Source organism: Plecotus auritus, assembly GCF_963455305.1.
Source record: "Plecotus auritus genome assembly, chromosome: 5".
Lineage (NCBI taxonomy): Eukaryota > Metazoa > Chordata > Mammalia > Chiroptera > Vespertilionidae > Plecotus > Plecotus auritus.
Genome location: NC_137776.1, coordinates 9,237,210 through 9,264,332, shown reverse-complemented (window position 1 = coordinate 9,264,332; position 27,123 = coordinate 9,237,210). Strand labels below are relative to the sequence as shown.

The 27,123-nt window shown below is 44.7% G+C and overlaps 1 protein-coding gene across 3 annotated transcripts in view; it reads left to right on the top strand.

The window, feature by feature from the left end:
* The window catches only part of FTCDNL1 (formiminotransferase cyclodeaminase N-terminal like), a 35,809-nt gene extending 14,636 nt beyond the window's left edge, over positions 1–21,173 (top strand). For all 3 annotated transcript variants that reach the window (XM_080670135.1, XM_080670134.1, XM_080670136.1), the window contains exons 5-6: positions 8,010–8,195; positions 19,789–21,173. In XM_080670135.1, coding sequence (XP_080526261.1) covers positions 8,010–8,195; positions 19,789–20,225 — 623 coding nt within the window. In that variant the 3' untranslated portion in view covers positions 20,226–21,173. The remainder of the gene's footprint in view (positions 1–8,009; positions 8,196–19,788) is intronic.
* Positions 21,174–27,123: the final 5,950 nt, after the last annotated feature.

Sequence of the window (27,123 nt, the reverse complement as noted above, 5' to 3'; positions counted from 1 at the left end):
CTGTAGGACGTAGCCTTTAGTTTGGGAATTTTATAATACTGCCACCATATACAAAGCTGAAAAAAGAAGGAATGGTGCATTGGGAGAGGACCTAAAATATTAAGATGGCCCAGCCAGCGTGGCTTAGTGGTTGAGCGCTGACCTATGAACCAGGAGGTCATGAGTCAATTCCCCGTCAGGGCACATGCCCAGTTGCAGGCTCGATCTCCAGTGTGGGTCATGCAGGAGGCAGCCATTCGATGATTCTCTCTCATCATTGATGTTTCTATCTCTCTCTTCCTTTCCCTTCCTCTCTGAAATCAATAAAAGTATATTTTAAAAATATTAAGATAGATTTCTAGAGACTTTATAGTCCATTTTATCTATGAAGGAGAGTTACCAGGATGTTCATAAGTGCATATTGCTAGAGGCTTAATAAATGAACAGGTTACATCAACCACAGTAAAACAGAGGAACTGGAGGAAGGAAAGGCCTAATGGGAGAACTGGAACACACCTGCTCTTCTCCTGGCAGTTCCAGTTGAACCCCACCGTCCTTGGGGAGCCACACTCTTGTCTCGTGTGTCGGCTCTGCAGCAGTCTGAAATCCAAGCAGAGCTGGTAGGTAAACACTCCCGTCTTTTGTCCCCGAGATGGGTGATTCTAAGGCCCATTCCAGCAAGATCAAGCCCCAGATGCTCACAGCAACGACTAGCTTGATAACACCCTTGTGTTAGCTTCCCCTCCGTCCCCTTTTCACTCTTGACGTATGTTGAATAGGGTTTATTGACAATATTGACAAGAATAAATGCACTCTAAGAATCTTCTAATTGGAATGAATAAGTGAAGTGCATGGGTCTTTCTGCCTGTTTTCTCTTTGTAATTCTTTCCTAATTTAGAAGTAACAAGATTTAGAGTTAGAAACCGGGAGGCCCATCTGCCCACTGCCACTCACCTGGGGGAAGGGCCTCTAGAACCCTTGGGATTAAGCCATGGGTGATTGCAGGAGACATGTATTGACATTCACCCCTTACTAGCAAAGGGAGCCTTGAGGGCACGCAGGGGCTACAGGTTTTCTGATTTTGAGTCATTATCTACAGCCCCAAGAAATTGATCTTGTGTGATTACTGATGGTGTTTTAGAGAACGTGGACCTAGTAAGGGCTTTGTAACAGGTGATTGGTACCGTGTTCACTTCTCCAGCCCAGGCCCCTGACCTTGGCCATGCTTTTCATGAATTCCTTTTCTTTTCATCCCTGCTTCCTAGTACTTGCTGTGACTTCCATTGTCAAGGCCACTAGAGAATTCTGAAGAGAGGACATAGTGATGCTAGATGTGTCCGTAAGACTTAGTGCATCAACCCAAGTCTCTCCACACCCTCATCCCCCACCAGCCCATCGACCTGGTCTCCATGGTCAGGGTGTGCTTCTTCAGGAGACCCAGAGTGTGTGATAACATTAGTAAAGATTTTAAATATACACATATATGTAAATTAAGTATCAAAATAAGTAAATGCACATAATGTGCCCCAAATTACTATTTACCATACATTTTCGTGCATTCCTTTATTTTCATGAATGTACATAGTACATTACATTAAGAACTTAAGCCCCACTAGCCGGTTTGGCTCAGTGGATAGAGTGTCGGCCTGTGGACCAAAGGGTCCCAGGTTTGATTACAGTCAAGGGCACGTTCCTCGGTTGCAGGCTCCTCCCTGGCCTGGGCCCTGGTTGGGGTGCGTGCAGGAGGCAACCAATAGATGTGTTTCTCTCACATTGATGTTTCTCTCTGTCTTTCCCTCTCTCTCTTCCACTCTCCCTAAAAATCAATGGAAAAATATCCTCAGGTGAGGATTAACAAAAATAACCTTTTTTGTGCACATCTGTAAGAATTTCTCTAGAGCCCAAAGAAAGGAATGGGATCATTAGGTACCAGTATTTGAAACTATTTTTTACAGATTAAATTTTACATGCAAATTAATCTAGTGCTTATCTTCATTTACTCATGACCTTGTTTTCATAATACGTACCAGGTTTTTTTCCTTGGCGTTTTGTTTTTTACCGCTATGGCGATGATAAATTGACAATTCAGCGACACAAGTGAAATTACTTTCTTTAGCAAGTCCTGTTATTTTGAATCCTAGATGCTGTTGTCAGCATATCATCATTTGTAAGCTTACTTGTCCTTTAGAAATGAAACGTGACAGAGTAAACAGTAGCATCCTGTGATGGGCGGTGGAGTTTGGTTTTCCCCCTTGGATTGTTTTTCTGCCATCTCAAGAAGGAACAGGCCCCAGAATGTGTCGGTAGAAATGCAATTTAGGAATTGCACTTGATCTCGTTTTTCAGCCCAGCGTTTCTGTCCTTTCATCATAAAGATCAGCTGCGTTTTCTTCCCCCCCTCCAGCCCCTTAGAATAACATCCAGTTCTAGTCAGCATGTTTAACGTCCTTCTCCATGTTCTAGCACAATACATTTTCGTATCTCATGCATGTGTCCATATGGTAAAGATTTCTTCAAGCTGCAGCCACGTGGGGGAGGAACATTGCGGTTGCTCTGCTAATGCAGTGTTTGTGTTGGAGCGGTTAGGGCCCCGCGCTCTAACTCGCAGCGCTGGGCGTAATGAGATGGCTTTGATGGTGGCTTAGGAGACTAGTGGGATGGTCACAGCTTCACACTTCAAAGCCGAGCATATGGGGTGAATACTGGGTGGCTTTTTTGCTCTCTGGGACGGTAGGGAGACAGTCCTCAGCAGCTCTGCTTAATGAAGACATTGGAAAAGAAAGGCTCTGTCTCTAAAATAATTTTGAATTGCAAAGGGCGGCATTTCCACCGCCCCCTTCCATAGACTAAACTAAGAATAATGTTCCCCCGTCTGCACTTAATTAGAGGCAGGGCCGCGTCCCAGCGCTGCGCTGTGTTTTCAGAGTACTGTAGCGAGATTAAGAAGCCAGTTTTATTTTGGGGACGCGTGTGAATTTAGGCAAAAACTTTTAGGGCTATCTGTTTTACCATCTGAGAGGTTTGTGTGGCTTCTGGGAGAGAATCTTTCTCTCCCCCTCTTCTCATTAAAAAATACTAAATAAAAAATCAGCTAAACAAAAAACTTGGCTATGTTAAGAGAGTTCTACTAAAATTAGAGGATGCTTGAAAGATTCCAAGTCTAGCACCAGGTTAATTTTTAGATTTTGTGCTTTTTTACCTCTACTTGTTAGTGAGTATGAGGTGACGTGTTGGAAAAGACTCCTTTCATTGCTATGCACTCAGGAAAAGATTGGATACTCTTTTGAGTATTATTAGAGTTCTGCTTTAAGATAAATAAGCCACACAGTTATGTCGTGTGTGGGCAAGAGGAAAGGGAATTTTTCTGTCCCAGAGGAAAGGGAATGACAGAGTTGATGGTTTTTTCCTAGTTGTGCCTTTTGGCTGCCGTGGAAAAATGTAACAAAAGTTAGCTTCTCCGTTATGTTCCTTGAGCTGCTGAAATGCAGTTCTGTGTAACAGTTAAATTTCAGCTCCATTTATACCAGTAATCCTACGTTGCTCCTGAAAGAACAAAAGCAGAAGGGAAAAGCGTATTACATACCACTGTAGACATGAGGTATGTGGCACATACATTTAACTCAGCAGGTTCTTCAATGCTTCTTCACGAACTGCTTTAACTATTGTACAGTCTCAATAAAACCCTACATCTTGGTCACACTTACGTCTGTTAGAGACTCAGAGAAAACATTCGTTAACAAAATGAAGCTTAAACTTCTTATCACAGAGAGAAATGTCTCGGTGTATTGATTCTCCTTTTGCAAAGAGGGATAACCAAGTTTATAGAAGTCTCTAAAGATAAGACAGAAAATGATAAATATACCTGTATAGAAATGGCTAAAATCATTTTTGAGTAAATAAGGTCAGCCAATCATGAAGGTTAAAATATATTTTTAACATACTATCATCATCCCGGCCGTGTGGCTCAGTCGACTGTGAACCAGGAGCTCATGGTTCGATTCCTGGTCAGGGCACATGCCCGGGTTGCAGGCTTGATCCCCATTAGGGGGCGTGCCAATCAGTGATTCTCTCCCATCGATTTTCTGTCTCTTTCTCCTTCTCTCTTCTTCTTTCAAATCAATAAAAATATTATTTTAAAAGTACTGTCATCAAATCAGCCTTTTCGGAATATGTCTAGTGAAAGTGGGAAGATCAGAACTATTAATAACGGTGGTGGGGAAAACTTGTCAAAAAGTGGAAGAAAACTAAAAATATTGTTCTCTTAATAAAGAGCCATTTACGAAGCTGAAGGGTTCTGCTTTGCCTGCTTGAAGAGAGCTTGATGGCATCCGGCTCTTCCGTCCCCAGGCGATTCGGATGCTTGTGGTGACTGACAGTACTGACGGGCTCAGGGAGCCCCCATACAGGTGGCTTTGCCGGCTGCGGAGGGGACTTCTGTTCTGAGGACAGCTCGTAAGACACAGTGCCAACCGTGGAAGATGGATCCCAGGGTTTCTCTCCACGGGCACATTGTACTCCCCCTGGTGTTAACCCCGGTTCGCATTTTGTTAGCTGACCCCTTCCTCTCATTTGTAGGTTGCGGGGGGGGAGGGGGCGGATGGGAAACTACACGGCTATTTCAGGTTTGCAGTGTCCAACATCTGCAAAGTGCTCAGGACCCAAATTTCATTCATTCAACTTAACCTTAATTGTTCAGGGAGCTCGAAACCTAGATGTAGAAGCAAAAGTCCACGATTAACTATGTCATGCCAGTAGATGAGATCTGATGTTCTAGCCCCGTGGTCGGCAAACTGCGGCTCGCGAGCCACATGCGGCTCTTTGGCCCCTTGAGTGTGGCTCTTCCACAAAATACCACAGCCTGGGTGAGTCTATTTGGAAGAAGTGGCGTTAGAAGAAGTTTAAGTTTAAAAAATGTGGCTCTCAGAAAAAATTCCAATCGTTGTACTGTTGCTATTTGGCTCTGTTGACTAATGAGTTTGCCGACCAAGCCAACAAAAGCTGTAAAATGCTACAGGAGCACGACAGAGGGAGAAATGAATTTCAGTGGAGGGGGCGCAGCCTTAGGAAGCAGGGATTAGTTCAGTCGTTCTGGTTTCTTGCTGATCATTGTAAGTGCTTCAAGTCCCTGCTCTGGAGATGCTGGGCTCCCCCAGAGGAGGGAGAGATGGCTTTACGGTAGATGCACGCAGCACGGTGGCTTTCAACAGCAGCGCCGCTGACCTGAAGGCTGATGGGACTCAGCTGCCCACAGGCTTGAGCTTGGAGTGCTCAGAATGTTTATCTCCTTTAGGAGGCCTGTTTGTTCCCTTGATGTGAGCATTTGCAATTACATGGAATGATTATTGCATAGATTAATTGTGAAAATAAAGTGATAAAATTGAAACAAGCTCTTCCGAATATGGAACCTATCACAAATAAAATAGCTTGTTAGTAAGTATTCTGACTAAATTTGAGACATTTCTTTGAAATGCAGGCAATCTACATTTTCCTTTCAGCAAAATTGCTAACACCTCCCTGCCAGGCTCCCGGGTTGCAGTCATTGGAAATGTAAATGTTCTCTCCTTGAACCTGAAGAGGAGAGTGTACTGTCTCTGTTACTAAACACCAGTTTGGTTTGGGTTGTCTTTTCCTTGCATGAGAGTAATGAAATACTTTATTTTCTTTTAATATATTTCTTTATTGATTTCAGAGAGGAAGGGAGAAGGAGAGAGAGATAGAAACATCAATGATGAGAGAGAATCACTGATCGGCTGCCTCCTGCACGACCCCCACTGGGGATTGAGCCCGCAACCCAGGCACGTGCCCTAGGCCGGAATCGAACCCGGGACCCTTCGGTCTGCAGACTGACGCTCTATCCACTGAGCCAAGCCGGCTAGGGCTATTTTCTTCGTTCGAGAGCAGAAATGAAGGTTGATTCCTTCCACTGTGAATTTGTGGAGAAGACAGGGACTTCTAGTTGCAGGGACATGCTGGCCCAGGAAGGTGGCTCCGACTTGTCAGAATGCAGACCAGCGGAGCAGGCTTGCCAGGGGGCGAGGCCGGCATTTACTGAGCATGTGCACAGGCCTGTTGGATGCTCTCCTTGGCTCATCTAATCTCAGGCTCCCCATCTATTCTATGGGGCAGTTTCTTTTCCTTTTTTCTTTTTCTTCCTTTATTTTTCTCTCTTTTTGTCTTCCTCTATTTTCCTTTGGTTTTACTGAAGTATTCTAAAGCAAGTTCCAAAGATCATATTATTTGGGCATCACAGTTTGTGTTTTAAGCTGTAACAGCCAAAGTGTGAGTCACAGTTATGGTTGGAGCGGATATCAGTGATCTGAACAACTAGGAGATTTGGGGTGTGAAGGCACCTTAACCTCTGACAACTTTCCAAAACGTTCTCCCCTTTCTTCGACCCCCCTCCACCTCCTCCCCGCCCCCACCAGTCCAGACTTGAGAAGTTACCTAACTGCCTAGATGTTTTTCCCAACCCCGAAACCTCTGTTGACGATATGTGTCCCGGCACCTGTGCCCTCCCTCCCGCCAGGCGCAGTGGTCCTTTCGCACCTCAGAGTGGTCTGAAGAAGCAGAGACCCTTAGTGAACTTGGGAGATGGTCTTGGCTTCTTGGTCCATAACATGGCGGGCTCCTGACGCTGGAGTCCCGACCTGACTCGGAGAAAGAACATTTCTTAAGACGTCATACAACCCAGAAATATGAAATCTTCGTTGGTCACCTCCACATTTCACCCCTCCCATCAACATGGCCGTCCGCATTAGAAACAAACAAGTTACAGACCCTGAAATTGCAGTTGGAGAGGTTTCCTATGCTTATGTGGTAAGAAGCCCTGTCCTAGCCCCCAGTGAGCCATCATGCACCTCCAGTAAAGAAGGCCCACATTCCTGCTGTCCCAGGCCACCTCCAGAATTCCCTCCATACCTACATTGCATACACCAGACAAGAATGTGTGCCCTCACTGTCCTTTGGGATTGTAATTAGCCCCATGCGAACGTGCTGTTGGCTGCAAACAGGCTCTCGGTAGCAGTTCTCTAGAATAGACAGGATAGTTCTGTAATCTGCCTTGAGAAGGCAAGGTCAGAGACAGGATCTAGGTATAAAGAAGGGACAGAGAGGATGCAAAAATACTGTCATCCAGAGTCCCCTCCATAAAGTTATGCTTAAATATTGGGCTTCTTTACGGAACATCTGGCCCGGTTCTGTCCAACAGAACTTCCTGTGATGATGGAAATGTTTGGTATCTGCGAGGTTCAATAAGGAGACCACTTGCCGTGTGTGGTTATCGAGGCATTGACATGTGGCTAGTGCAGCTGAAAAACTTGATTTTTAATTGTATTTCATTTTTTAAAATGTATTTTTATTGACTTCAGAGAGGAAGGGAGAGAGAGATAGGCACATCATTGATGAGAGAGAATCATGGATCGGCTGCCTCGTATACGCCTCCCACTGGAGGTCGAGCCCTGACCGGGAATCGAACTGTGACCTCCTGGTTCATAGGTCGACGCTCAACCACTGAGCCTCACCGGCCAGGCTAATTGTATTTTATTTCAGTTGATTAAAATTAAAATGTAATAGCACATGTAGGTAGGGGTTACCATATTGGACAGTGCAGATCTGGCCCTGTGATCTTTTTCTCTCTCCTAACAATATACACAATTTGAGGCTGTCAGAAAATTGTTATAGAACTGAAGGCACCAATTTCATTCATCTTAGTGATGAATATTTGTAATGGCTTAGAAATTCTAGCCTCCTTGTACAAAGACAAACTTTTATTACTAGACTCCTCCTTCACGGAAAAATAAATTATCTTCAAGCTTTGATTTTAAAAATGAGTATGAATTATAGGCTTTCATGGTGATGGTTACACAGTGATGGGAATGTACTTAATGCCACTGATTTTCACCCTGAGAAATGGTTGCAATGGTAGATTTTGTGTTAAGTGCATGTTACCGCTATAAAACAATTGTATGCTTGATTTTCTTCCGTTGGGCCCGATTTTAATTTACTTTTGTCAACGCCTCCCGCTGCCACAGGCCTGGCGGAGACCCTCGTCCTGCGCGTCCCGGGCAGCAGCGTGTTTCTCTTTGGCGAGGCCGATCTGCCCGAGAAGCGCCCTCTGGTCCAGAGAAGGAAGCAGCTGGGCTGGTTCACGAGGAGGGATCTCGGTGCCCTGGAACCCGACCTGGGAGCTGCACCTGCCCGAAGATGTGGCTTAACAGGTTCGCGATTTGGTTTTGTTTGCTGTTGTTGCTAAACTTGACGATCGACTCCTGAGATGCCCTCGACTTGGTCCCTCCTGCGTAGTGTCGGTCCCAGTGAGGCCCCTCGTGAATTGGGTCAGGGGCTCTCTGCTCTTGCTCTCACCTGTCTCTTCATAAGCTGACCAGAGAGGCTAGCAGCCCTCCTTGGATACTTGATGCAAGTCCCTTAGAGGGCTATTCGGAGATACGTGGTGAGCCCTGCAGCCTGGCCGTGCTAAGGAGAATGGTGTCACTCCCGACTCTGGAGTAGGGGCCTGGAGGCCTGCTGCTGGGCCTGGGGGTGATGGGGACACGGGGGTGGGGGGGGGGTGGGCAGGGACCTGGTCCAGGTTACTTGCAGCTGGTAGGAAAGTCTCTGAATTTGACCAGCCAGTGTGGCCAAGCTGATGTGTGCAGCTGGAAATCAGTTCTGGGGCAGCTGGGGAGCCTTCTCTAGACACCAGGCTTCTGGAACAGAGTGAGCAGCACTGGAGACAGTCATGGCGTTCTCCCTGCCCCAGGGTCTCACGGTTCTCGCCTGTCTGCTGCTCCAGCCCTGCCCCATGCACAGGGCTTATCTAGAAAAAGGCAAGTCCCTCCCACCCCCCCAAATGCCATCCCTGTTCCCTGCAATTCACCATCCTGCTGCCATTTACTTGAGTCTTAATTCTTTTATTCTCAAACTAGAGGACCAGTGCACGAAAGTCGTGCACAGGGGTGTGTGTCCCTCAGCCCAGCCTGCACCCTCTCCAATATGGGACCCCTTGAAGGATGTCTGACTGCCCATTTAGTCCCAATTCAGGTAGGATCAGGCCTAAACGGGCAGTCGGACATCCCTCTCACAATCCAGGACTGCTGGCTCCCAACTGCTCACCTGCCTGCCTTCCTGATTGCCCCTAACCACTTCTGCCTGCCACGCTTATCACCCCCTAACCACTCCCCTGCCAGCCTGATTGATGCCTAACTGCTCCCCTGCCAGCCTGTTTGCCCCTAACTGCCCTGCCCTGCAGGCCTGGTCACCCCTAACTGCCCTCCCCTGCAGGCCTGGTCCCCCCAACTGCCCTTCCCTGCAGGCCTGGTTCCCCCCAACTGCCCTTCCCTGCAGGCCCGGTCGCCCCCAACTTCCCTCCTCTGCTGGCCTGGTCACCCCTAACTGCCCTCCCCTGCAGGCTTGATCGCCCCCAACTGCCTTCCCTTGCAGACCTAGTCCCTCCCAACTGCCCTCTCCTGCTGGCCATCTTGTGGTGGCCATCTTGGGTCCACATGGGGGCAGCCATCTTTGACCACATGGGGGCAGCCATCTTGTGTGTTGGAGTGATGGCCAATTTGCATATTACTCTTTTATTATATAGAATATCTTCTGAAGGGGTCACAAATTCAACCATGTTAGGTAACGTTTTGGTAGTCAATTAATATCTTAGCCGTTACAAAAATATTGGCTACCCAAGAGGTGGGCAGGCATAAGAAACACATTTCCTCATGACACAGCTCTGCTCAGTCACCCAAAGGCCTCTGCTTACGGACCCCTGGTGCAGAATTCTGCTCTCAAATGAAGGGTGTCCATAGTCGATGCAGCGGAAAAATCATGGCTTTGAGGCTGCTGGAATCCTGCCCTGGCTGTTTACTGGCCGTGTGACCTCTGAGAGCTCCTTAAGCCTCAGTTCCCATATCTATGAAATGGACACAATACCTGCACCTCCCTCATAAGACTGTGAAGTTGAAATAACGTCTGCTAAGTACCAAGTGCAATACTAAAGGGCCTCTTTCCCCTTCCCTGCAGAGGAGGTATATAAAAAAGAGATTATAAGTGTGGTTCAGTCTGTAGTTATGGAAAAAGGAAGAAACGGATCGCTCCCTGCCAATTTGAACCTAACATATTTTCCCACGATTTGTCTCGCAAGTGTAGAAGTGTAAGTTCTGTGACTGAATTCTCTGAAGTCTAGTTCCTGGTTTCTAATTCGAGTCTCAGTGGAGACTGAAGGGATTGCACCACACACCAGTCAGCCCAGTGCCAGGTAGTGCGATTACAGCTAGTGGGCCGGCGCTGGAGGCGGCTGCTGGTGTTAGAACACAGCAGAGCTGGCTTGAGCGTTCGGTTAGGCAGACACTTGAAAAACCCAGTTCTCATTTTTGCAGTGCTGTGAGAATGCATGGGTTCGTATTTGGGAAGAACTCTAACCTGATTTGAAAAGCATATCTGAGTTAAAGACCAAATGTTCAAAATTGGCACAAAAATGTTTAAAGATGGTATTTGGAAGGCAATTTTGATACTGGTAAAGAATTCGTCACAGGCACCCGTACTGGTGAAGGTGCTACCAGTTGGTTAAAGCTTTGGAAGTGAGTTCAGGACATGCATCAGGAGCTTCAAAGGTGTAGATGGCTGCCTGGCAGGAGTCCTACTCCTGGTGATAAATCCCCAGGAGAAAATAAAAGGTGCACGTCCGTATGTACAAGTATACTTACCAGAGCATCACTTACAATAGCAAATGCTGGACACATTATACATGTTCAGTATTGGAGAATTAAATAAACTATGGCATGCTTAAGTGAAGGACTATTATGCAAGCAATTAAGCATGAGGTTGTGGAAGAATTTTTAGAGACAGAAAATATAATACATTGTAGAGAGAAATGGTAGTTAATGAATGCAGCAAGTAATTTGTTAAGTACTTAGTATGCAACAGACATTGTCATCAGTGGGCAAAATAGAATTTATATGCCCTCAAAGAATTTCTTTTCCAGGGGATATGGATGAGAAGACAGACAATAAATAACAAGCTTAATTAATAATGAATTCTATAGCACGTTGGAAAATGGTAAGTGCTATAGCCAAAAAAACAAACCAACAACAACAAAAATACACCCCCAACAAACAACAACAAAAACCGTGAGCTCTTGGATGGGGGTGAATTGTGATTTTAAATGGGATAATCCAGAGTAAGTCTCCCTGTGATGCAGCTTTGGAGCAAGGACCAGGGAGAGGCCGTTAGCCACTGGAGATGTGAACAGAGTCTCGGGTCGGGGGACTGGCCAGGGTCAAGGCCAGAGGATATAAAGTAGTACAAATAGGATGACCTGAATATTGGGAAAGGTATGTGCATCTATCTTATTTATCTCAAATCTTACACATTTTAAAATTTATAATGCTCCAGCTTATTTTCATAATGTCTCTAAATGGATCTTGTGATTGTTTTCCCTTATCTTTCGTGAAGGATAATTATTAAGGTTTATCAATGGTCAGTTTTTATAAAAGCTGGGTTTCAATGTGTTTATTTAGATGGGGTTTGATGGAAGATTCAAGATAAGAGGGAAAGAGTACACAACTTTTCCCCCAATGTCTATTTTGCTGATATCTCCTGACAAGTGGCAGAAGCCTCAATTTGTGCAAAAAACATGAAAGTTACCAGAGTAGCTAAGTGTAGGCAACCTTGTCCATCCACAGGCCCTTCGTTTAATAGGCTCAAAGCAGGTGTGGGCAGAAAAACATCATGTATGTTTCAAGGTGGAAGAGTAAATAAGGGGTGTGGATAAACAATTCGTTTCTAGTAATTTGCAGACCAGATTGGAATTCAATATACATGGTCAGCCCAAATCTCAGGGTACCTTACTTGCATAAATTCTCCCTTAAAAAAAACCACATTTATGTCTGAAGGAATAAAAATGCTTTCATTTTTTTTAAAGTCCTGTATATTGACGTAGAATTTACAATACTTTGGTCATTAGGGTATAAATGTTACTCATCTAATTTTTTAAAAATAAATGTTTATTGTTCAGACTATTACAGATGTTCCTCTTTTTCCCCCCATAGCTCCCCTCCACCTTGCCCCCACCCACCCCATTCCCTTATCCCCTGCCACTGTCCTCATCCATAGGTGTAAGATTTTTATCCAATCTCTTCCTGAACCCCTCACGCCCTCTTCCCCCAGAGAATTGTCAGTCCACTCCCTTTCTATGCCCCTGATTCTATTATATTCACCAGTTTATTCTGTTCATCAGATTTTTTATTTGTTTGATTTTTAGATTCAATTTATTGATAGACACATATTTGTTGCCATTTTGTTGTTCGTAATTTTTATCTTTACCTTTTTCTTCTTCTTCCTCTTCTTAAAGAATACCCTTCAAGATTTCATATAATCCTGGTTTGGTGGTGATGAACTCCTTTAGCTTTTTCTTATCTGTGAAGCTCTTTATCTGACTTTCAATTCTAAATGATAGTTTTGCTGGGTAGAGTAATCTTGGTTATAGGTTCTTGCTGTTTATCACTTTGAATATTTCTTGCCACTCCCTTCTGGCCTGCATAGTTTCTGTTGAGAAATCAGCTGACAGTCATATGGGTACTCCCTTGTAGGTAACTAACTGTTTTTCTCTTGCTGCTTTCAAGATTCTCTCTTTGTCTTTTGCCCTTGGCATTTTGATTATGATGTGTCTTGGTGTGGTCCTCTTTGGATTCCTCTTATTTGGAGTTCTCTGTGCTTCCTGGACTTGTAAGTCTATTTCTTTCACCAAGTAGGGGAAGTTTTCTGTCATTATTTCTTCAAATAGGTTTTCAGTATCTTGCTCTCTCTCTTCTTCTGGCACCCCCATAATTTGGATGTTGGTATGCTTGAAGTTGTCCCAGAGGCTCCTTACACTATCTTCATATTTTTGGATTCTTTTTTCTTTTTGTTTTTCTGGTTGGGTGTTTTTTGCTTCCTCATATTCAAATCTTTGGTTTGATTCTTGGGATCCTCTAGTCTACTGTTGTATTTCTATATATTATTCTTTATTTCAGACAGTGTATGCTTAATTTCTGACTGGTCCTTTTCCATTTTTTTTTTTTTTTTTTTTTTTGGCATTCTCATTAAGATCCTTGAAGGTCTCACTAAGTTCCTCAGAGGTCTCACTAAGTTTCTCGAAGATTCTTGAGTAACCTTATAACTGTGGTTTTGAACTCTATATCCAGTAGTTTGCTTTCCTCCATTTCTTTCATTCGTGACATGTTTCTTTGTCTCCGCATTTTGGCTGCTTCCCTGTGTTGATGGAGTGGCCTTGTGTGGCAGGTGACCTATTGGGCCCAGTGGCTCAGCCTCCCCAATCACCTGAGGTGGACACTCTTGGTGCACCCCTTTGTGGGCTGGGTGCACAGTCTTGTAGTTAAGCCTTGATTGCTGTTGATACACTGGGAGGAATTGACCTCCAGGTCAATTGGCTGTGAGGATCAGCTGTCTCTATAATGGAAGAACTACTGTGCTGGAGACACCCTTATGGGGCAGAACTTGCTTCAGTGGGGCTTTGGTGCTCATTTAGTCTGCCTCTTGCGTGTGTCACTTATGTATGTGAGGAGTTGAAATCTAGTGTCGTCTCACACTGACCACTAGGTACACTGGCTCCTGGATCTCCAATGAGGTGCAAATCAGCTACTGTCTGAGGCCACCCAGTAGTAGCTACATTGAGATCTGCAGATTTCTCCTCTTTGTTTGGGGTTTGGAAGTTTTGGAGCTGTCTGACCCAGCTGCAATTTGTTAGGTTAAGCTGCAAAAGGGCAGGACATTCATATGCAAAAGCCGCTGTGCATAGTTTGGGTGGGTTTGTATATTGGGTGGGGTGGGGTCTCAGGGAATCACCAGGGCGTGGCAAACAGCGATGGCTGCCAGTTAGCCGTCTCTGCGTCTCCGCGTCTCCGTGTCCCCGCGTCTCCGTGTCTCCGTGTCCCCGTGTCCCGCACCCCAGCGCAATAAACAATGATTCCTGTGAGCACCTCTGTGAGAAATCCCCATAGGACTCTGGGTCCCCAGAGTCTCACCAGAAACTGGAGTTCAGAGCAGTCGGGAGCCTGTATCTCCCTTCTAATTGGAAAAAACAGCACACCCAGTTGCCAGCCGGATTAGTGCGCCTCCGTACCTCTGCTTTTCTGCACCTCTGTACCTCCTACCCGGTCTCAATGCGCATTTTTCTTTCCTTCTAGTTGTAGAACTTCTACTCAGCCAGCTTTCCTGTGGTTCTGGGTGATAGCCATTTTGTCATTTAGTTGTAGTTTTGGTGTGGTTGTGAGAGGCAGCACGTACAGGTGTTTACCTTATGCCGCCATCTTGGTTTCCTACTCATCTAATTTTTCAGTGCATTTAGTTCTCAGCAGTGGTGGTGATTTCCCTTATTTTAAAATTTAATGGCTTTATATATTTTTCTAACTTTCTTTAGTTATGTCAGTGTTTCTCAACAAATCTTTCCACTTCTCCCATCAAAACAGAAAAGCCTCAACACATTGTTGCTGTTTATTTCTTTTCCTAAAAAAGAATTAAATAGGATGATTGGTGCTATCAACTGAACACTTACAGTTAACTTTCCAGTGACAAATTAATCTGCGCAGTCCCCCAGAGGAAGCAGATCTATGAGGGAGCAGGTTTCTGTTTTGAAGTTCCCTGAGAATATTATAAACAGGGGAGGAAAAAAGTGAGCTCAGAAATGACTAGCACTCCTTGCCAGTGCCAAACAGACAAAATCTTTTAACCAAATTCCTTTTAAAAGTTTGTAGCTGGCCAGCTCGTGGGGAACATAAGTTAGGGCAAAGCAGTAATAGTTGATACTTTCAGATCTATAAATAAATACTTTATACATATATATTTAAAAACCCTAAACATTTATGGGATAATTTAAACACCGCTGGCTGATATGTTATATGAATGGCCTGCATATACTATATGCATCATTGTTTAAAAATACAGGGACGATTCTCTGAACTACACAGTTTGATTTGCTGTTTTGGGAATCACGGATGGAGGTAATCGGCACATCTTGGAGTCAGGGACTTCTGTTTAGCTCTTTAAATGGGTTCCTGAGAGCTGCCCCTGCTACTTCTCTCCCTGTAAATCAGAAGCGTAGCATCACCAGCCACTTTGCTTGACATTGAATAATGCGATTTACTCCACATCAAAACTTTTACTTAGTCTCTGAAAAATCACTTTCCTGTTTTAGAAGGAGTCTGTTAAGTTTTAAGGAACCTATTTCCATGATTCTCTGTTTGACTCTAAATCCACTTTGGATAATGGGAGGTGAGAGTCTCAATGTGTCATTGAATGAGGAACCTGCAATGGGCACATGAAGGACTTGGGTGTTGGGTGGATGAAGGGCACCACTCCACTGTGGAAAATTCAGGAACAAGCAGGTCACCTGAGCTGGCCTCACCTGAGCTGGCTTCCTTCCATGACGACGTTAATGTGTACCTACTGCTGTAATTCCCTCTCTGAATTTTCGCTGTTCTGAAAGATTCAAAGCTGAGAAATTGAGGTCCACAATTCCTCGCAGAGCGGGAAAACATGGTAAGCATTTTGCAGAAAAACAGCCGAGCAAAGGCCATGTCCTGCGGAGGTGGAACCTGAATCCAGATCCCTGGGGGCCAAACCCGTTCTGTCCACGCGGTGTTGCGTAGCCTTCTTTTCCGTCGGTCTGGCCACGTGCATCAGAGCCCCGCGTGCTTCCTGCCGTGGGAGCGTGGGGCTGAGCAATTACATGTGAGCTTTATGGCTTTAGTCACCACATGTCTTGTCTCAGCTGTGGTTTCTCTTCCGTACCTGTTCTAAAAGCGTTAAAGCACCCACCTGTAACGGTGCCTGTTCACTTGGGATAACGGCTGTTTGTATGGTGGAACCCGGGTTCCAGGTCGGGCGCCTGGCTTTGATACTGTGAAGCAAAGACCACCTCTAGGCTGGGTTTTCTCTTATTTTCACCTTCTTCATGTTTTTATCCCCAGCGACTCCAGGCTCCTGACACTCAGCAGCTTTTCAGTAAAACATATTTACTGAGGGAACTGCACGTTGGTCCATGAGAATCTCTGTTTAGTCACATTTTACAGAAATCCACAAAGGTGACGTTCTCTCTTCAGATATGAAGATGCCAAGTATCCCAGAACACCACCCAGCTCTCCTCGCACACGTGTGAATACTGGCCGCCAAGGAGGAGCTTAGTATAATGAGTAGGAAGTCCACGACACCCCTAAGCCACTTCTGAGCCGCTAACATGAAACCCTTCCTGTGGAGGAAAATATAGAGACTCTTTTTACCTTTAAATTGGTTGACGACGATGCCACTGGGAACTGTTTTTGAGGATGATTTTGATCTGAGGGGGGAAAGCAGGACGCGTGTTTCCTCTGAGTGCTGCCTTTCCATTGTTCTAATGGGCTCTTCACTATTGTTTTGTCTGAATGCAGGTTTTTATTTGTGTTATTCCAGACGTGGTCCTACCACAAGCATCCTTAAACCAGACATTAATAGCATAGTTCACAGTCATTACTGCCAGTGCTCAAACACAAATATCGCATTTGTGTTTGCAAAAGCTACACATCAGATGTTAATTAAGTGCATTTGGGGTTTTTTTTCCTGCTTAAACAATCTGGCAGAAAGAGTTTACATCTCTATCAGTTCACCATAAGGTCCCTACAATATCTAAATCACCAGCCGTGCAGTATATGATAAATATAGTGTTTCCACACAAGAAAATAGCAGGATTGTCAGGAAAACATCAGGCCTGTTATATTTCCTTGGGAAATAATAGCAACTGAATCTCAGTTTCTTTTTCTTTTTGATAAAAAAAAAGTATTTAACTAGGAGTGAACACCAATATTTAGAATGACAAATTTTTTATTAAAGAACAGAACACATGGGAAGTGAAATCATAGCAGAGATGTATCCTTGTTGTTAGCCTTCTTGGGGGCGTTGTGACAGTTGTGTTGGAATAGAACTGGGATTTGAGCTTCGAGTGGGAGATTCGCAGAGCAGCCTGCCAATCTGTGGAGGCAGGGGCGGGGCGAACCACAAACAAACAAACTCACATCAGCTTTCTAATTTTAGAGCAAAAAGTGGAATCACTTTAATTATATGACATGTCACTAGAAATACGAGTTGCTGGAATTATTTTCCTTATTTAAAAATTCTTGCTAAGTTTAATGAGCATAAAGAGTCAAATTCAGCATTTGAATAAAGCCACTGGGACTGCTGGATTCATTAGAATTAGTGCACCGTGTTAGGGTTGGACTTGGAAATGACTAAATGGAGGAAGCTGGGAAAACATGCATTTGGGTAGAAAGTGGTTTTCTTTTCCTCTTCCTCTCTCCCCCTTCCTCTCCCTGCACCACGCCCTCCCCGCACCCCCCACCCCCCCGCCCTGCTTCCAAGGGAGAAATGGGTCATGGCCTCCTAACCCCACAGAAAGGGAACCCCTACCCGATGAGGTCAGAAACTTCTCAGGATTCATTGAATTGTCTTTGTTTATTCACTGCTGAAGCTGTAGTGATAAAACAAATTAAATTATTGTGTAATTAAAGTTTAATAGAAGAATTTAAAATAACACATAACAATGGAATACATGAAAAATGATCATTCTGTGCTAAGTGGTTACCTCTTATTTTATTTAAAAGAGACTATAAAAGTTACTTCTGATGTTTAGTTTTATTTTTCTAAGAAATAATTAACTTTCACATATGCCTTTCTTTTATGTATGCTTTTAAAGGCTTTTTTAAAATAGTGGTTTTTTAAAAATTAAGTAAATCAGTGTTGGGACAAGTATATTCTTTATCAAATTCTTGTGCTCTGGGCTTGAGATCTAAATGTTTTCTATCTTCAATAACTTACCTTAGGCAATGAATTCATTTATTAACAAGAACGATCACCTTTGGAAATGCTACTAGAAAGGGACAGTTCTTGGGCATGTGGTGGTAAAAGGTGCCTTGGAATCTTCTGGATCCTGTGGCTATAGGAGGGACTGGCCCATGCCACCACAGTGTGGGCACCAGGGCCCTGGGTCCATATCAAGGACTCCCTCAAGCTGACAGATTACATGTGGATATCTGAATGCGGATTGGACACATCAAAGTTTTGAAATAGCCAAGCACAACAGGCCCAATATGTATTTTGAATAGTTGTGCTTACTGGAGCAGAGTGTATATATAAATACACTCTTCAGCAAAGAATGAGTGAAGTCGTTGGAGTGATGGTGAAGATGAGACCAGTTCTTGAGTCAGAATAGGGAATGTCTGTCAGATTGGAGGAAATCATTACCTGTTGGGTGGAGGAGAGAGAAAAGCCATGCTTGGATGTTTTCTATTAATGAATGGCATTAGCATTGACCAAAAAAAAAAAAAAAAATTCCAATGTGCTCTGTGAGATATTGAAACTGATATACTTCTCAAAGATATTTAGAGTAAGTGATTGGTGTATGAGATTATGAGAGAGAAAGATGTATTGACTGTTAGGAAATTTAATTTTTGTGAAATCAGCATTATAGAGAAATACTGTAATCTGATTCATTTCTGCAGAATTCCCAGTAGGAAGAGGCCCAACCTCAGGAGTTGAAATGTTTTATTATGTGTACACATGTGGGAAAAAGACGAAATGCGGTCTCCGTGTGCTGATTTTCTGTGAAGCGTCTGTTAGTATGAGCGTGCCCAGGCTAAGGCAGCAAAGCCCCCAAACCATGGCTGTCCAAGGACAGTAAACCCAGAGGATATCGCTGATGGATACTGACATCCCGAGCAACATGTTTGAAAGTAGCAAGAAAGAGCTATGGCAGTAAGATAATGTTGAAATAGTAGCTAAGGAATTGTCATCTGCTGAAGATGAGGTCAGCCTTTCATCCCCTGTCAATCCCTAATCAATCTTGCTTTCAGAAATATAAGGTTCCCCCAAAGTGAAGAAACTGCAAACCTAAGCTTTTTATGCCAATGCTAATTCAACCAAGTTGTCCATCTTAAGATGTAAACTATAATTAGAGCAGGGTTATTTATGTAACATGAGCTGCGCCATTCCTGAGGCAAGAGAAAAAGGGACATTTGCCCCCAGCTCTAAAGTAACAGGGCTCAGAGAGACCTTGGCTGTCCCAGGTCCTGGGGGACACTGGGGGTGGGACAGGTGCCTCCAACAGGTTGTACCTCAGTACGTATACATAGTGCTCCAAACCCTGCCAAACCCACATTCTCATGAGACACAAGTGTTTTTTCTCTTCCCAGTTCCAAGGCTTTTTGTCACTTTTTAGTGACCTCCTTCCCTAACCAAGACGGTTGTTGAAGTTCACTTGAATTGGGTGTTAACCTAACTTGGTGATAACAGGGGTGTGTTTGGGGAGGAAGGGATGGGTACAGAGTGTGGCTTATTCTGGTCTCCCAGACCCTTAGGCCCAATCCTTGTGTAGATGTCCTTGGAAATGAATGAAGGAAAAGCCAAGACTTTTTGCTGCTGTTGATATTTAATACTAAAGTGCGCTGCCCTTTTTATCTGTTGTTATTTGGGAAATTCTGGACTCTTAGCTATTCTAGAAAAAACAACCTTCAGATACTTTCAGAGTAGATAAAATTTCTGCTTTCAGCTTAAATAGCTCTCTCTCTCTCTCTCTCTCTCTCTCTCTCCCTCCCTCTCTCTCTCTGTGTGTGTATGTATATATATAATTTTCTTTTTACAAAATTCTGGAGTTGATAATGAGAGATGTTTGTATTATTTTTAAGTACAGTCATGTAAAGGTAGCTCCTTGGATTAATATTGGCTAAAGAATAGAACATTCAGAAGGAGGGCTTTGCTTTGCTCGATTAACATGCTTTTCCAATGATTTAGGCATTGGCGCCAGCCCGTACGTGATGAACTGCAATGTTACCATAGACTCTCAAGACTTGGCCTTGGGAAAAGAGATTGCTGGTGCCATTCGGGGCTCAAATGCAAACGGACTGAAGGGCGTCCAAGCGATGGCTTTTCCCCATGAAGGGAAAATTGAGATAGCTTGCAACGTCGAGAGTTTTGAAGACCAAGAAGCTACAGAAACCTCAGAAGAGTCCCGATACATGGCTTATAGTGTCCTTGGGGACCATTTTTCTTATGTATCTCCTCATTACATAGAAACTCAAGTTAAAAAGTTGGCGGGTGATCGGGGAATTGGTACTATAGGGAGAGCATTAATTGGATTTACACCCCAAGAGTGCAAGAACTGTGCTGAATATGCTATAAAGGAAAATATCGGGGAATTCTGGAAGATACGGAGAGGTATTTTCATGTGATCCAGTGTAAGAATTCATGGAAATTTTAAGGAAAAATATCAGTCATTACAAAGTTTTGTTTGGCCAATGAAGATGAGGGGAAGATACAAAGAGCTTGGAAAATTGGAAGCATTCTTTTTTCAACAGCCAGTCTTTATGGATTGTTCATAATTGCTCGGTGATAGTTCTAGTCCTCATTGAAACTTCAAGAGAACCTCTCTGCACCAAGTTTATGCACTTTGTGCGTTCGAAGACCCCCTGAATCAGCTGAGTGGCATGGCCATGGCTGCCGAACCACTTTTAATTGTTGAGAACAAAACCAAAGATGGATTTGATTTCCCTAACTCATTATTTCCAAGGTCTGTATTCAATTTTCATTTTTCAGATGATCATTTTTTTAAATGTGTATGTTAAAAAATCAAGTACTAAGTGACTAAAAAGTGGGGAGAATGATAAAAAAAAAAATTTACTCTTTCAAAGCCTGGTTGTTCTTTTTGGCCTTCCCACTTTTAGGATAACCTGTTGTTTATTCCAGAGATAAGTCCAAAAACCCGATTTGCCTAATTTTTTAATGTTTATATAGGGAGAGGGAATGGTGGTGGTGGGCATGACTTCAAGGAATTGTGTTTATCCTTTTTGGAATTTAAATGGGAAGTCTGAAGATTTAGGGAATATATTGCTTTTGAGCACAGAGAAGAGTATCAGTGGGAGGAATTTATTTGAAAGAAATCAAAATATGTAGTCATTTTGTGAACTAAAAGAAGCCACTTGTTGATTCTGGCAATTTTATGTAAATCTTTAGTATTTATATTGCTTTAGCACAGGGTCCTTTCTATCCATAAAGCACAAAGAAATGTATTTTTTGTTGTTGTTGATTTTGTTTAACAAGAAAGATTATGGTCTTTCCAAATAAGAGCACATATTGTGAATTTATTTTATGGAATTAAAAATAAAAAAGAGATTGAGTTCAACCTTTTTTGTTTTTTACTGACATTTGACTCTTGAATCTGGTTGAGTTAATTTTGTTCCAGAATTATGCTTCTTTGGGTAGTTTTGCTGTCAATATAAATGCCCAAAAGATGGAAAGATGATGGGCTCAGTTTGGTTTTCAGGCACAAAGGCCATTTGGTTGCTGTGGTGAAGAGAGCTGATGCCATCCAGTTAGACCCAACAGGTCTGTTTTTCCGACGGTGAGAGCTGGGAAGCAGTAGCGCCTGGTCCTTCTGGTGCCTTGGCAGAGGCCATGCAGCTTGGTGACCGAGCCTGGGCAGTGGGTTGGAGGGTTGGTCTTAGCCTCCCGTGGAGCCGGAGTTCCATCCCCTATAAAAGAGGGGGAAGAGTTCTCATCTTGACCAAGGGCTGTGTGCTGGGGAACTAGCTGGGACTTCGTAAGCTGAAATGTGAAAGTGACACGGACTTCTCATACTCTTTCCAGACCTATTCTAGAGCTTCGCTGCAGTCATGGGCATCAACAGTGAGCAGGGGAGAGAGGGTGAAAGCACCTGGTGCCACTGAGTTATCTGGGGCTGTAGGAGGATTTGCTTCCTTTGCCAGCCCCTGAGTGAACCTCTCCGGGTGCCTGCCGCTGCGTCCCAGGCTGCTGGCTTTGCACACGGCCCGTCTCAAACCAAACATCTAGTTCATGGGTACAGTTTCCGTTTTGGAAGATAAAAAACATTCTGGAGGTGGATGGTGATGATGGTTGCACAGCAATGTGAATGCTTAATGCCACTGACCTATATTCTTAAAAGCAGTTAAAATGGTAAATTACATATATATATATCTACAATTAATTATTAAAAAGTATATAGTGATTCCACAAAATTTAAAAAAACAACAGATATCTGAATAAGATAATTTCACTAAGCCCATACTTACTAAATAAAGTTATGATGGACTTTGGCACTACATATGAGGGTTAGTTAATGGTTTAAAATAAAGTTGATTAAATTTGGCCTTTGATTGAAAAACAATAATTTATGATTTAAAAAATCTTTATTGTTTAAAGTATTATATAAGTCTCCTTTTCCCCCCTTGACCTCTCCCCGGCTGCCCCCACCCCCCAGCACATGCTCTCACCCCCTCTACTGTGTGTCCATGGGTTATGCTCCTATGCTTAAACTCCCTCCCTCCCACCATCAGCAGACACCAGCCTTGAAGGCCTGCCCCCCAATTGGTTGATCTCTTACCCCCTCATAGGTTGGACAGTCTGTTCGATGCTTCTCTGTCTCTGGTTCTATTTGTTAATCAGTTTATGTTGTTCATTATATTCCACAAATGAGTGAGAGCATGTGATATTTATCTTTCTCTGACTGGCTTATTTTGCTTAGCATATTGCTCTCCAGTTCCATCCATGCTGTTGCAAATGGTAAGAATTCCTTCTTTTTTACTGCAGCGTAGTATTCCATCGTGTAGATGTACCACAGTTTTTTAATCCGCTCATCTGCTGATGGGCACTTAGGCTGTTTCCAAATCTTAGCTGTCTTATGATTTTTTACAAAGAATTTTCTAATCCAGTACAATCACATCTTACTTCTTGTTCATATTCTAACTCCCCTGTTTTTCCTTTGTCTTTCTCTTGTCCCCTCCTCCCTTGCTCCACCATGGTTCTCTAGACAATTCGAACCAGCAGTAAGTTGCCATAGATTTAACTGGCAGGTAGCTACCGTATCAGCAGCATTTTCTAAGCCTTAGCTGGCAGAAGTAGCTGGGATAGGTCTGTAACATCGAAGGATTATCATATTGGGTTGAGAACATCTGGCAAAATGCACTGACAAATATCCCGACTCATATTTCTCATAGTGGCCTCTTAGAAGCAAGCTGACAGTCTGGGCAGACGTTTCTGCAGCATTTTGTTCTGTGGGACTGCAGAGTGGACACTGTATGGAACGTGGCTTCATAGCTCATTTAACCTCGTCTCCTGCCAGATGACTGCCCGGGACTTGGGCAGGTTGTGAATAGGCAAACTGGATGTGGGCAAATAGAGTTGACATCTTACCATCACATTGTCAGTGTTTCTGCTCTCCCCCATTTAAACTTCAGCTTTTAGTCTCTTAGAAGAGGGATAAGGAAAGCAAAAAGCTAAGACCTGGGGATGCTGGAGCTTTTGCTGCTTTTCTTGGGGAGGTGGGGGGGGGGGTATCATTTACTTCCAGCCAGAATTTGGGCTTGACTCAACCCTAAATTAAAACAGCTTCAACCTGAGGGCGTGGGGCGGGCTACGTAAGATAAAACTGCAAAATAAAACAAATCGGGGGGCAGTATTTTCATTCCTCGACATCATGAGAAGCCTTGCTCGGTAATTGGTTTGTACTGTCTTGGAGGTGGCGTCCGCGGCCCACAAAGGACCACTCTGTGAGAGAGAGATCTGCAAGGAATTTATCATTCCCCCTGGCTGAGCCAGCACAGGCTGATACACAGTTTTGTTTCGTGTAAATATTCTCATGTTACTGTTTACTCTGTGGCGATCCGAGGATCTCCCTGACAGGGTATGTGCCCCACAGCCTCGCTTTTAAGAGGCATTGATTTGACTCTGTTGTTTGTACTTGCCCAGCAACTTCAGAGCGAGGCCCGGGAACTCGTTTGATAAGCATCCAGACCACGCTCCGGGGGCATGTCGCGCTCAGGGGCCGGGAAAGCTTATTGTTTTAAGCAGGCCTGCACATGGCCCGGAGGAGCCCATTCCTCAGAGGTGAGAGCAGCGCAGACAGGACCCTCGGGCCCCTGGAAGGCCGCTCTGAGCTGGAAGGAGCGGTCCCGCTGAGGGTGGCGCTGGTGGGACTCAGCCTGAGGTTGGATGACCTGCCGCTGCCTCTGTCCCCACTGGAAATACTTGGAGGCAGCTCAGTGTGTTGTGAATTAAGACGTGAGCCAGAGACCTAAACACGGGCCGAGCTTCTCTTCGTGAATGTGCAGTGCGTGTTGTCCAGCTGCCGCCTCCCGGCCCCCCACCCCCCTCTCCACGCTGCTGATGCCCCCCGACTCTGCAAACGGCATTCCTTCTGGGCCAGCTGGTTTCCCACCGGCTCTGCCTGCTGGGTGCTGGGCGGGGGCTGCAGGGCGGGGCGGAGGGCTTGCTCCTTCCCGTGGGCTCCTGTTTCTGGCAGCCTCACCTCGGCCATGGCTCTCAACTTGATGGGGGGGCGGGGGGTGTCTTGGTTCCAGGCTCCAGCTTTTCTTTTCCTTTTTAAGATCTTTTTATTGATTTTTTATTGATTTCAGAGAGGAAGGGAGAAGGGGAGAGAGATAGAAACCTCCATGATGAGAGGGAATCATGGATGGCCTGCCTCCTGCAGGCCCCACACGGGGGATGGAGCCCACAATCCGGGCCTGTGCCCTGACCAGGAATCAAACCGTGACCTCCTGGCTCATAGGTCAACGCTCAACCACTGAGCCACGCCGGCCAAGCTTTTTTTTTTTTTTTTTTTTTTTTTGACACCAGCCTCCTCGTGCCCCACAGAAGCACCCGCCTTGGCAGGTTCACCACCTCTGAGGTCTGGGCCCCACGCTGCCAGGCTCCCCTCGAAGCTCCTAGAACCCAGCCTCCTCCCCTTGTTCCCTCTTCCTGGGGCGCTGGGCCTCCTGGGTGTGTCTCTCGCCCTTTTAGTTCTCCGACAGCTGTGGGCCAGTTTCTTTCTCCTATGTTACCTCTTCTGAAATTCTTTGTGGTTCTGTTCTCCCTCCTGGATCCTGTCAGAAGGATCCCCTCCAGCGGACCCGAGGGGAGGGCGCGGGAATGAGGCAGAACCTATTCGGCAGTGGGTGGCGTTGCTAATGGAAACAGCCCGTTGGGGACCACGCGCCTTTGCTTCGCGTTTGCATTGTGTTCTCTTAATGTCACTGTTTTCTTATTGTCAAGTTCTAGTCCGCGTTCCCTCTCACAGGCTTGCTATTCTTTCAGCCAGTAAGGAATCTAAGTGCTCACTTGAGGTAAGGTTGCGAAGCGTAGTAAATCATTGGGTAGAGTTTTCCAGTGGATGGCTTGTATGTGGTGGTCTCTTTCACCTTTTAAAATGCAGACCAATGTCATGGCAAAAGTAAAAGAATTGGTCTTTTCAGGCTTGTCATACTGCCTTGTCTTCCCTCTTGTACCCATCTTCACCTGCCAGTTAGATGATGCTTCTTAGCTGGTGGCAGGCTGTCAGCCTACCAGACCTTCCTTCCAAAAGCTCTTGTGTATCATCCTGTTAACTGTATCTTTGGAAGCCCCACCTGCAACCGGTCGCTGTCTCCTAACTTCTTAGATATCTGTATCTTCGTGGAGACCAAACTGCTTTGTCTAGCAGTGACTCCTTGTAATAAAACTCTGTGGTTTCTGGTAAGTGTAAATAATTGTTGGCGATCGATAAGTATTATTCTCTGTCTACCCCAAAATCATGTTCAGTGCTGTTGGGGAGTACTTACTCCTCGAACCCTGCTCACTGCACCGCTTGTCGGGTGCACAGGTCCTTCATCCTGCTCCACTATGCCAACTGTTGGGGTCCGAGTCCCTCTGCCAGGGACTGAACCTTCTTGGATGCCAGGTATTCGACGGAGAAGACATGAGAAGTTGCAGGTATATAAGAGAATCTTTATTGTAGTCCAAGTAGCCATTGCTACTAAGGAGCCATTAGACAAAGCAGTCCAGTAAAGCAGTTCTTGCTAATATAGTAGCAAAACCAGGAGAACATCCTAGTAAAACAGCCTCACATAGCAGCAGCTTCTCACTGGCTGGTCAGTAACATACTTTATACTCATTTAGACAATAGAGGCTTCTTGCCAAATAGTGACCTCAATCTTTCGGGTTATAGGAGGGAACGCTTGTGCAGTGCATGCAGTGAAACTGCTGTGTCCTTGTATCCGCCTAATGGCAACTTGGCCTTGAACATCCTGATTAGGATTCCCACACTCAGAGTGGCCTTGAACACCCGGCATACACTGACTGACTAGGGTTCCCACAAGTGTCTTATCTTCCTTCTTGATACCTACTTCAATATTTTACAAGGATAAAAGAAAGATAAAATATAGTAACATAACAGAAAACAAGTTTTCCTTGAACCCTTTTAGCATCATTAATTGTAGCTCTTTCTTATTGAATTCCAACCTAGTGTTAGGTACTAGTTAATGATTTTCACAACAACCCTCTGGAGTAGATGACTGTAAAGTAATAAAATTTCCCAAGTTCTGTTAGTCACTGGGTCAACCAGGAGATTCCTACCATCATATCCCATATCCTGTAGGTTTCTACACTGCCCCAATCCTGACTAGCACCCTGGAGCCGCATCCTCAGGACTCCAGGCCTCTCCTCTGAGGCCCCGTTGGCCTTTGTCTCTAATTTCTTGTGATTCAGTTAGAAATTGTACAGCCACTTGGTCGACCCTCCCCTTCTATGGAGGATGGCTCACCTAAGAATCCTGGAACTCCTTCCAGACCTTAGGCCCCTCCAGTACTTCTGCAGTCTTCCCTTAAAATGTCTCTCAGATCTGTCTTCTACATGGGTTATCATCTACTGAGTTTTTGCCCATTTATTTGTTCATGTACCTGGAATATCCATCAGCTTCCAGTGTCATAGCTTCCTGCCCTGAACTATCGGTGCCTCCTCTGTGGGACAGAGTATCCTGTCCTGTTAGACATGACCCTGCATCATTCAGTGAGGAGGTGGAGGATGAATCGCCGCACACCCAGATTTCTCCCAGATGAATTTTCCTGGGGTGAGCCACAGTACTTGCTGCAGCTAATTGGGAGAGTCCTGGAATCACTCCCACTGTCTTGAAAGAGCCAACTCAGCCATAGGACCCAAAATGGTCCCCATCGGTATTGAAGTCAGCAGGGGAAATTGCCACCAGATGGTGCCAAACTGCAGACAGGACAGGGAGAGATTTGTGTTGTGCAAGCCAATATCCCAGAACTTGTGGCTGGTGGACCATGTAGAGTCACTTGG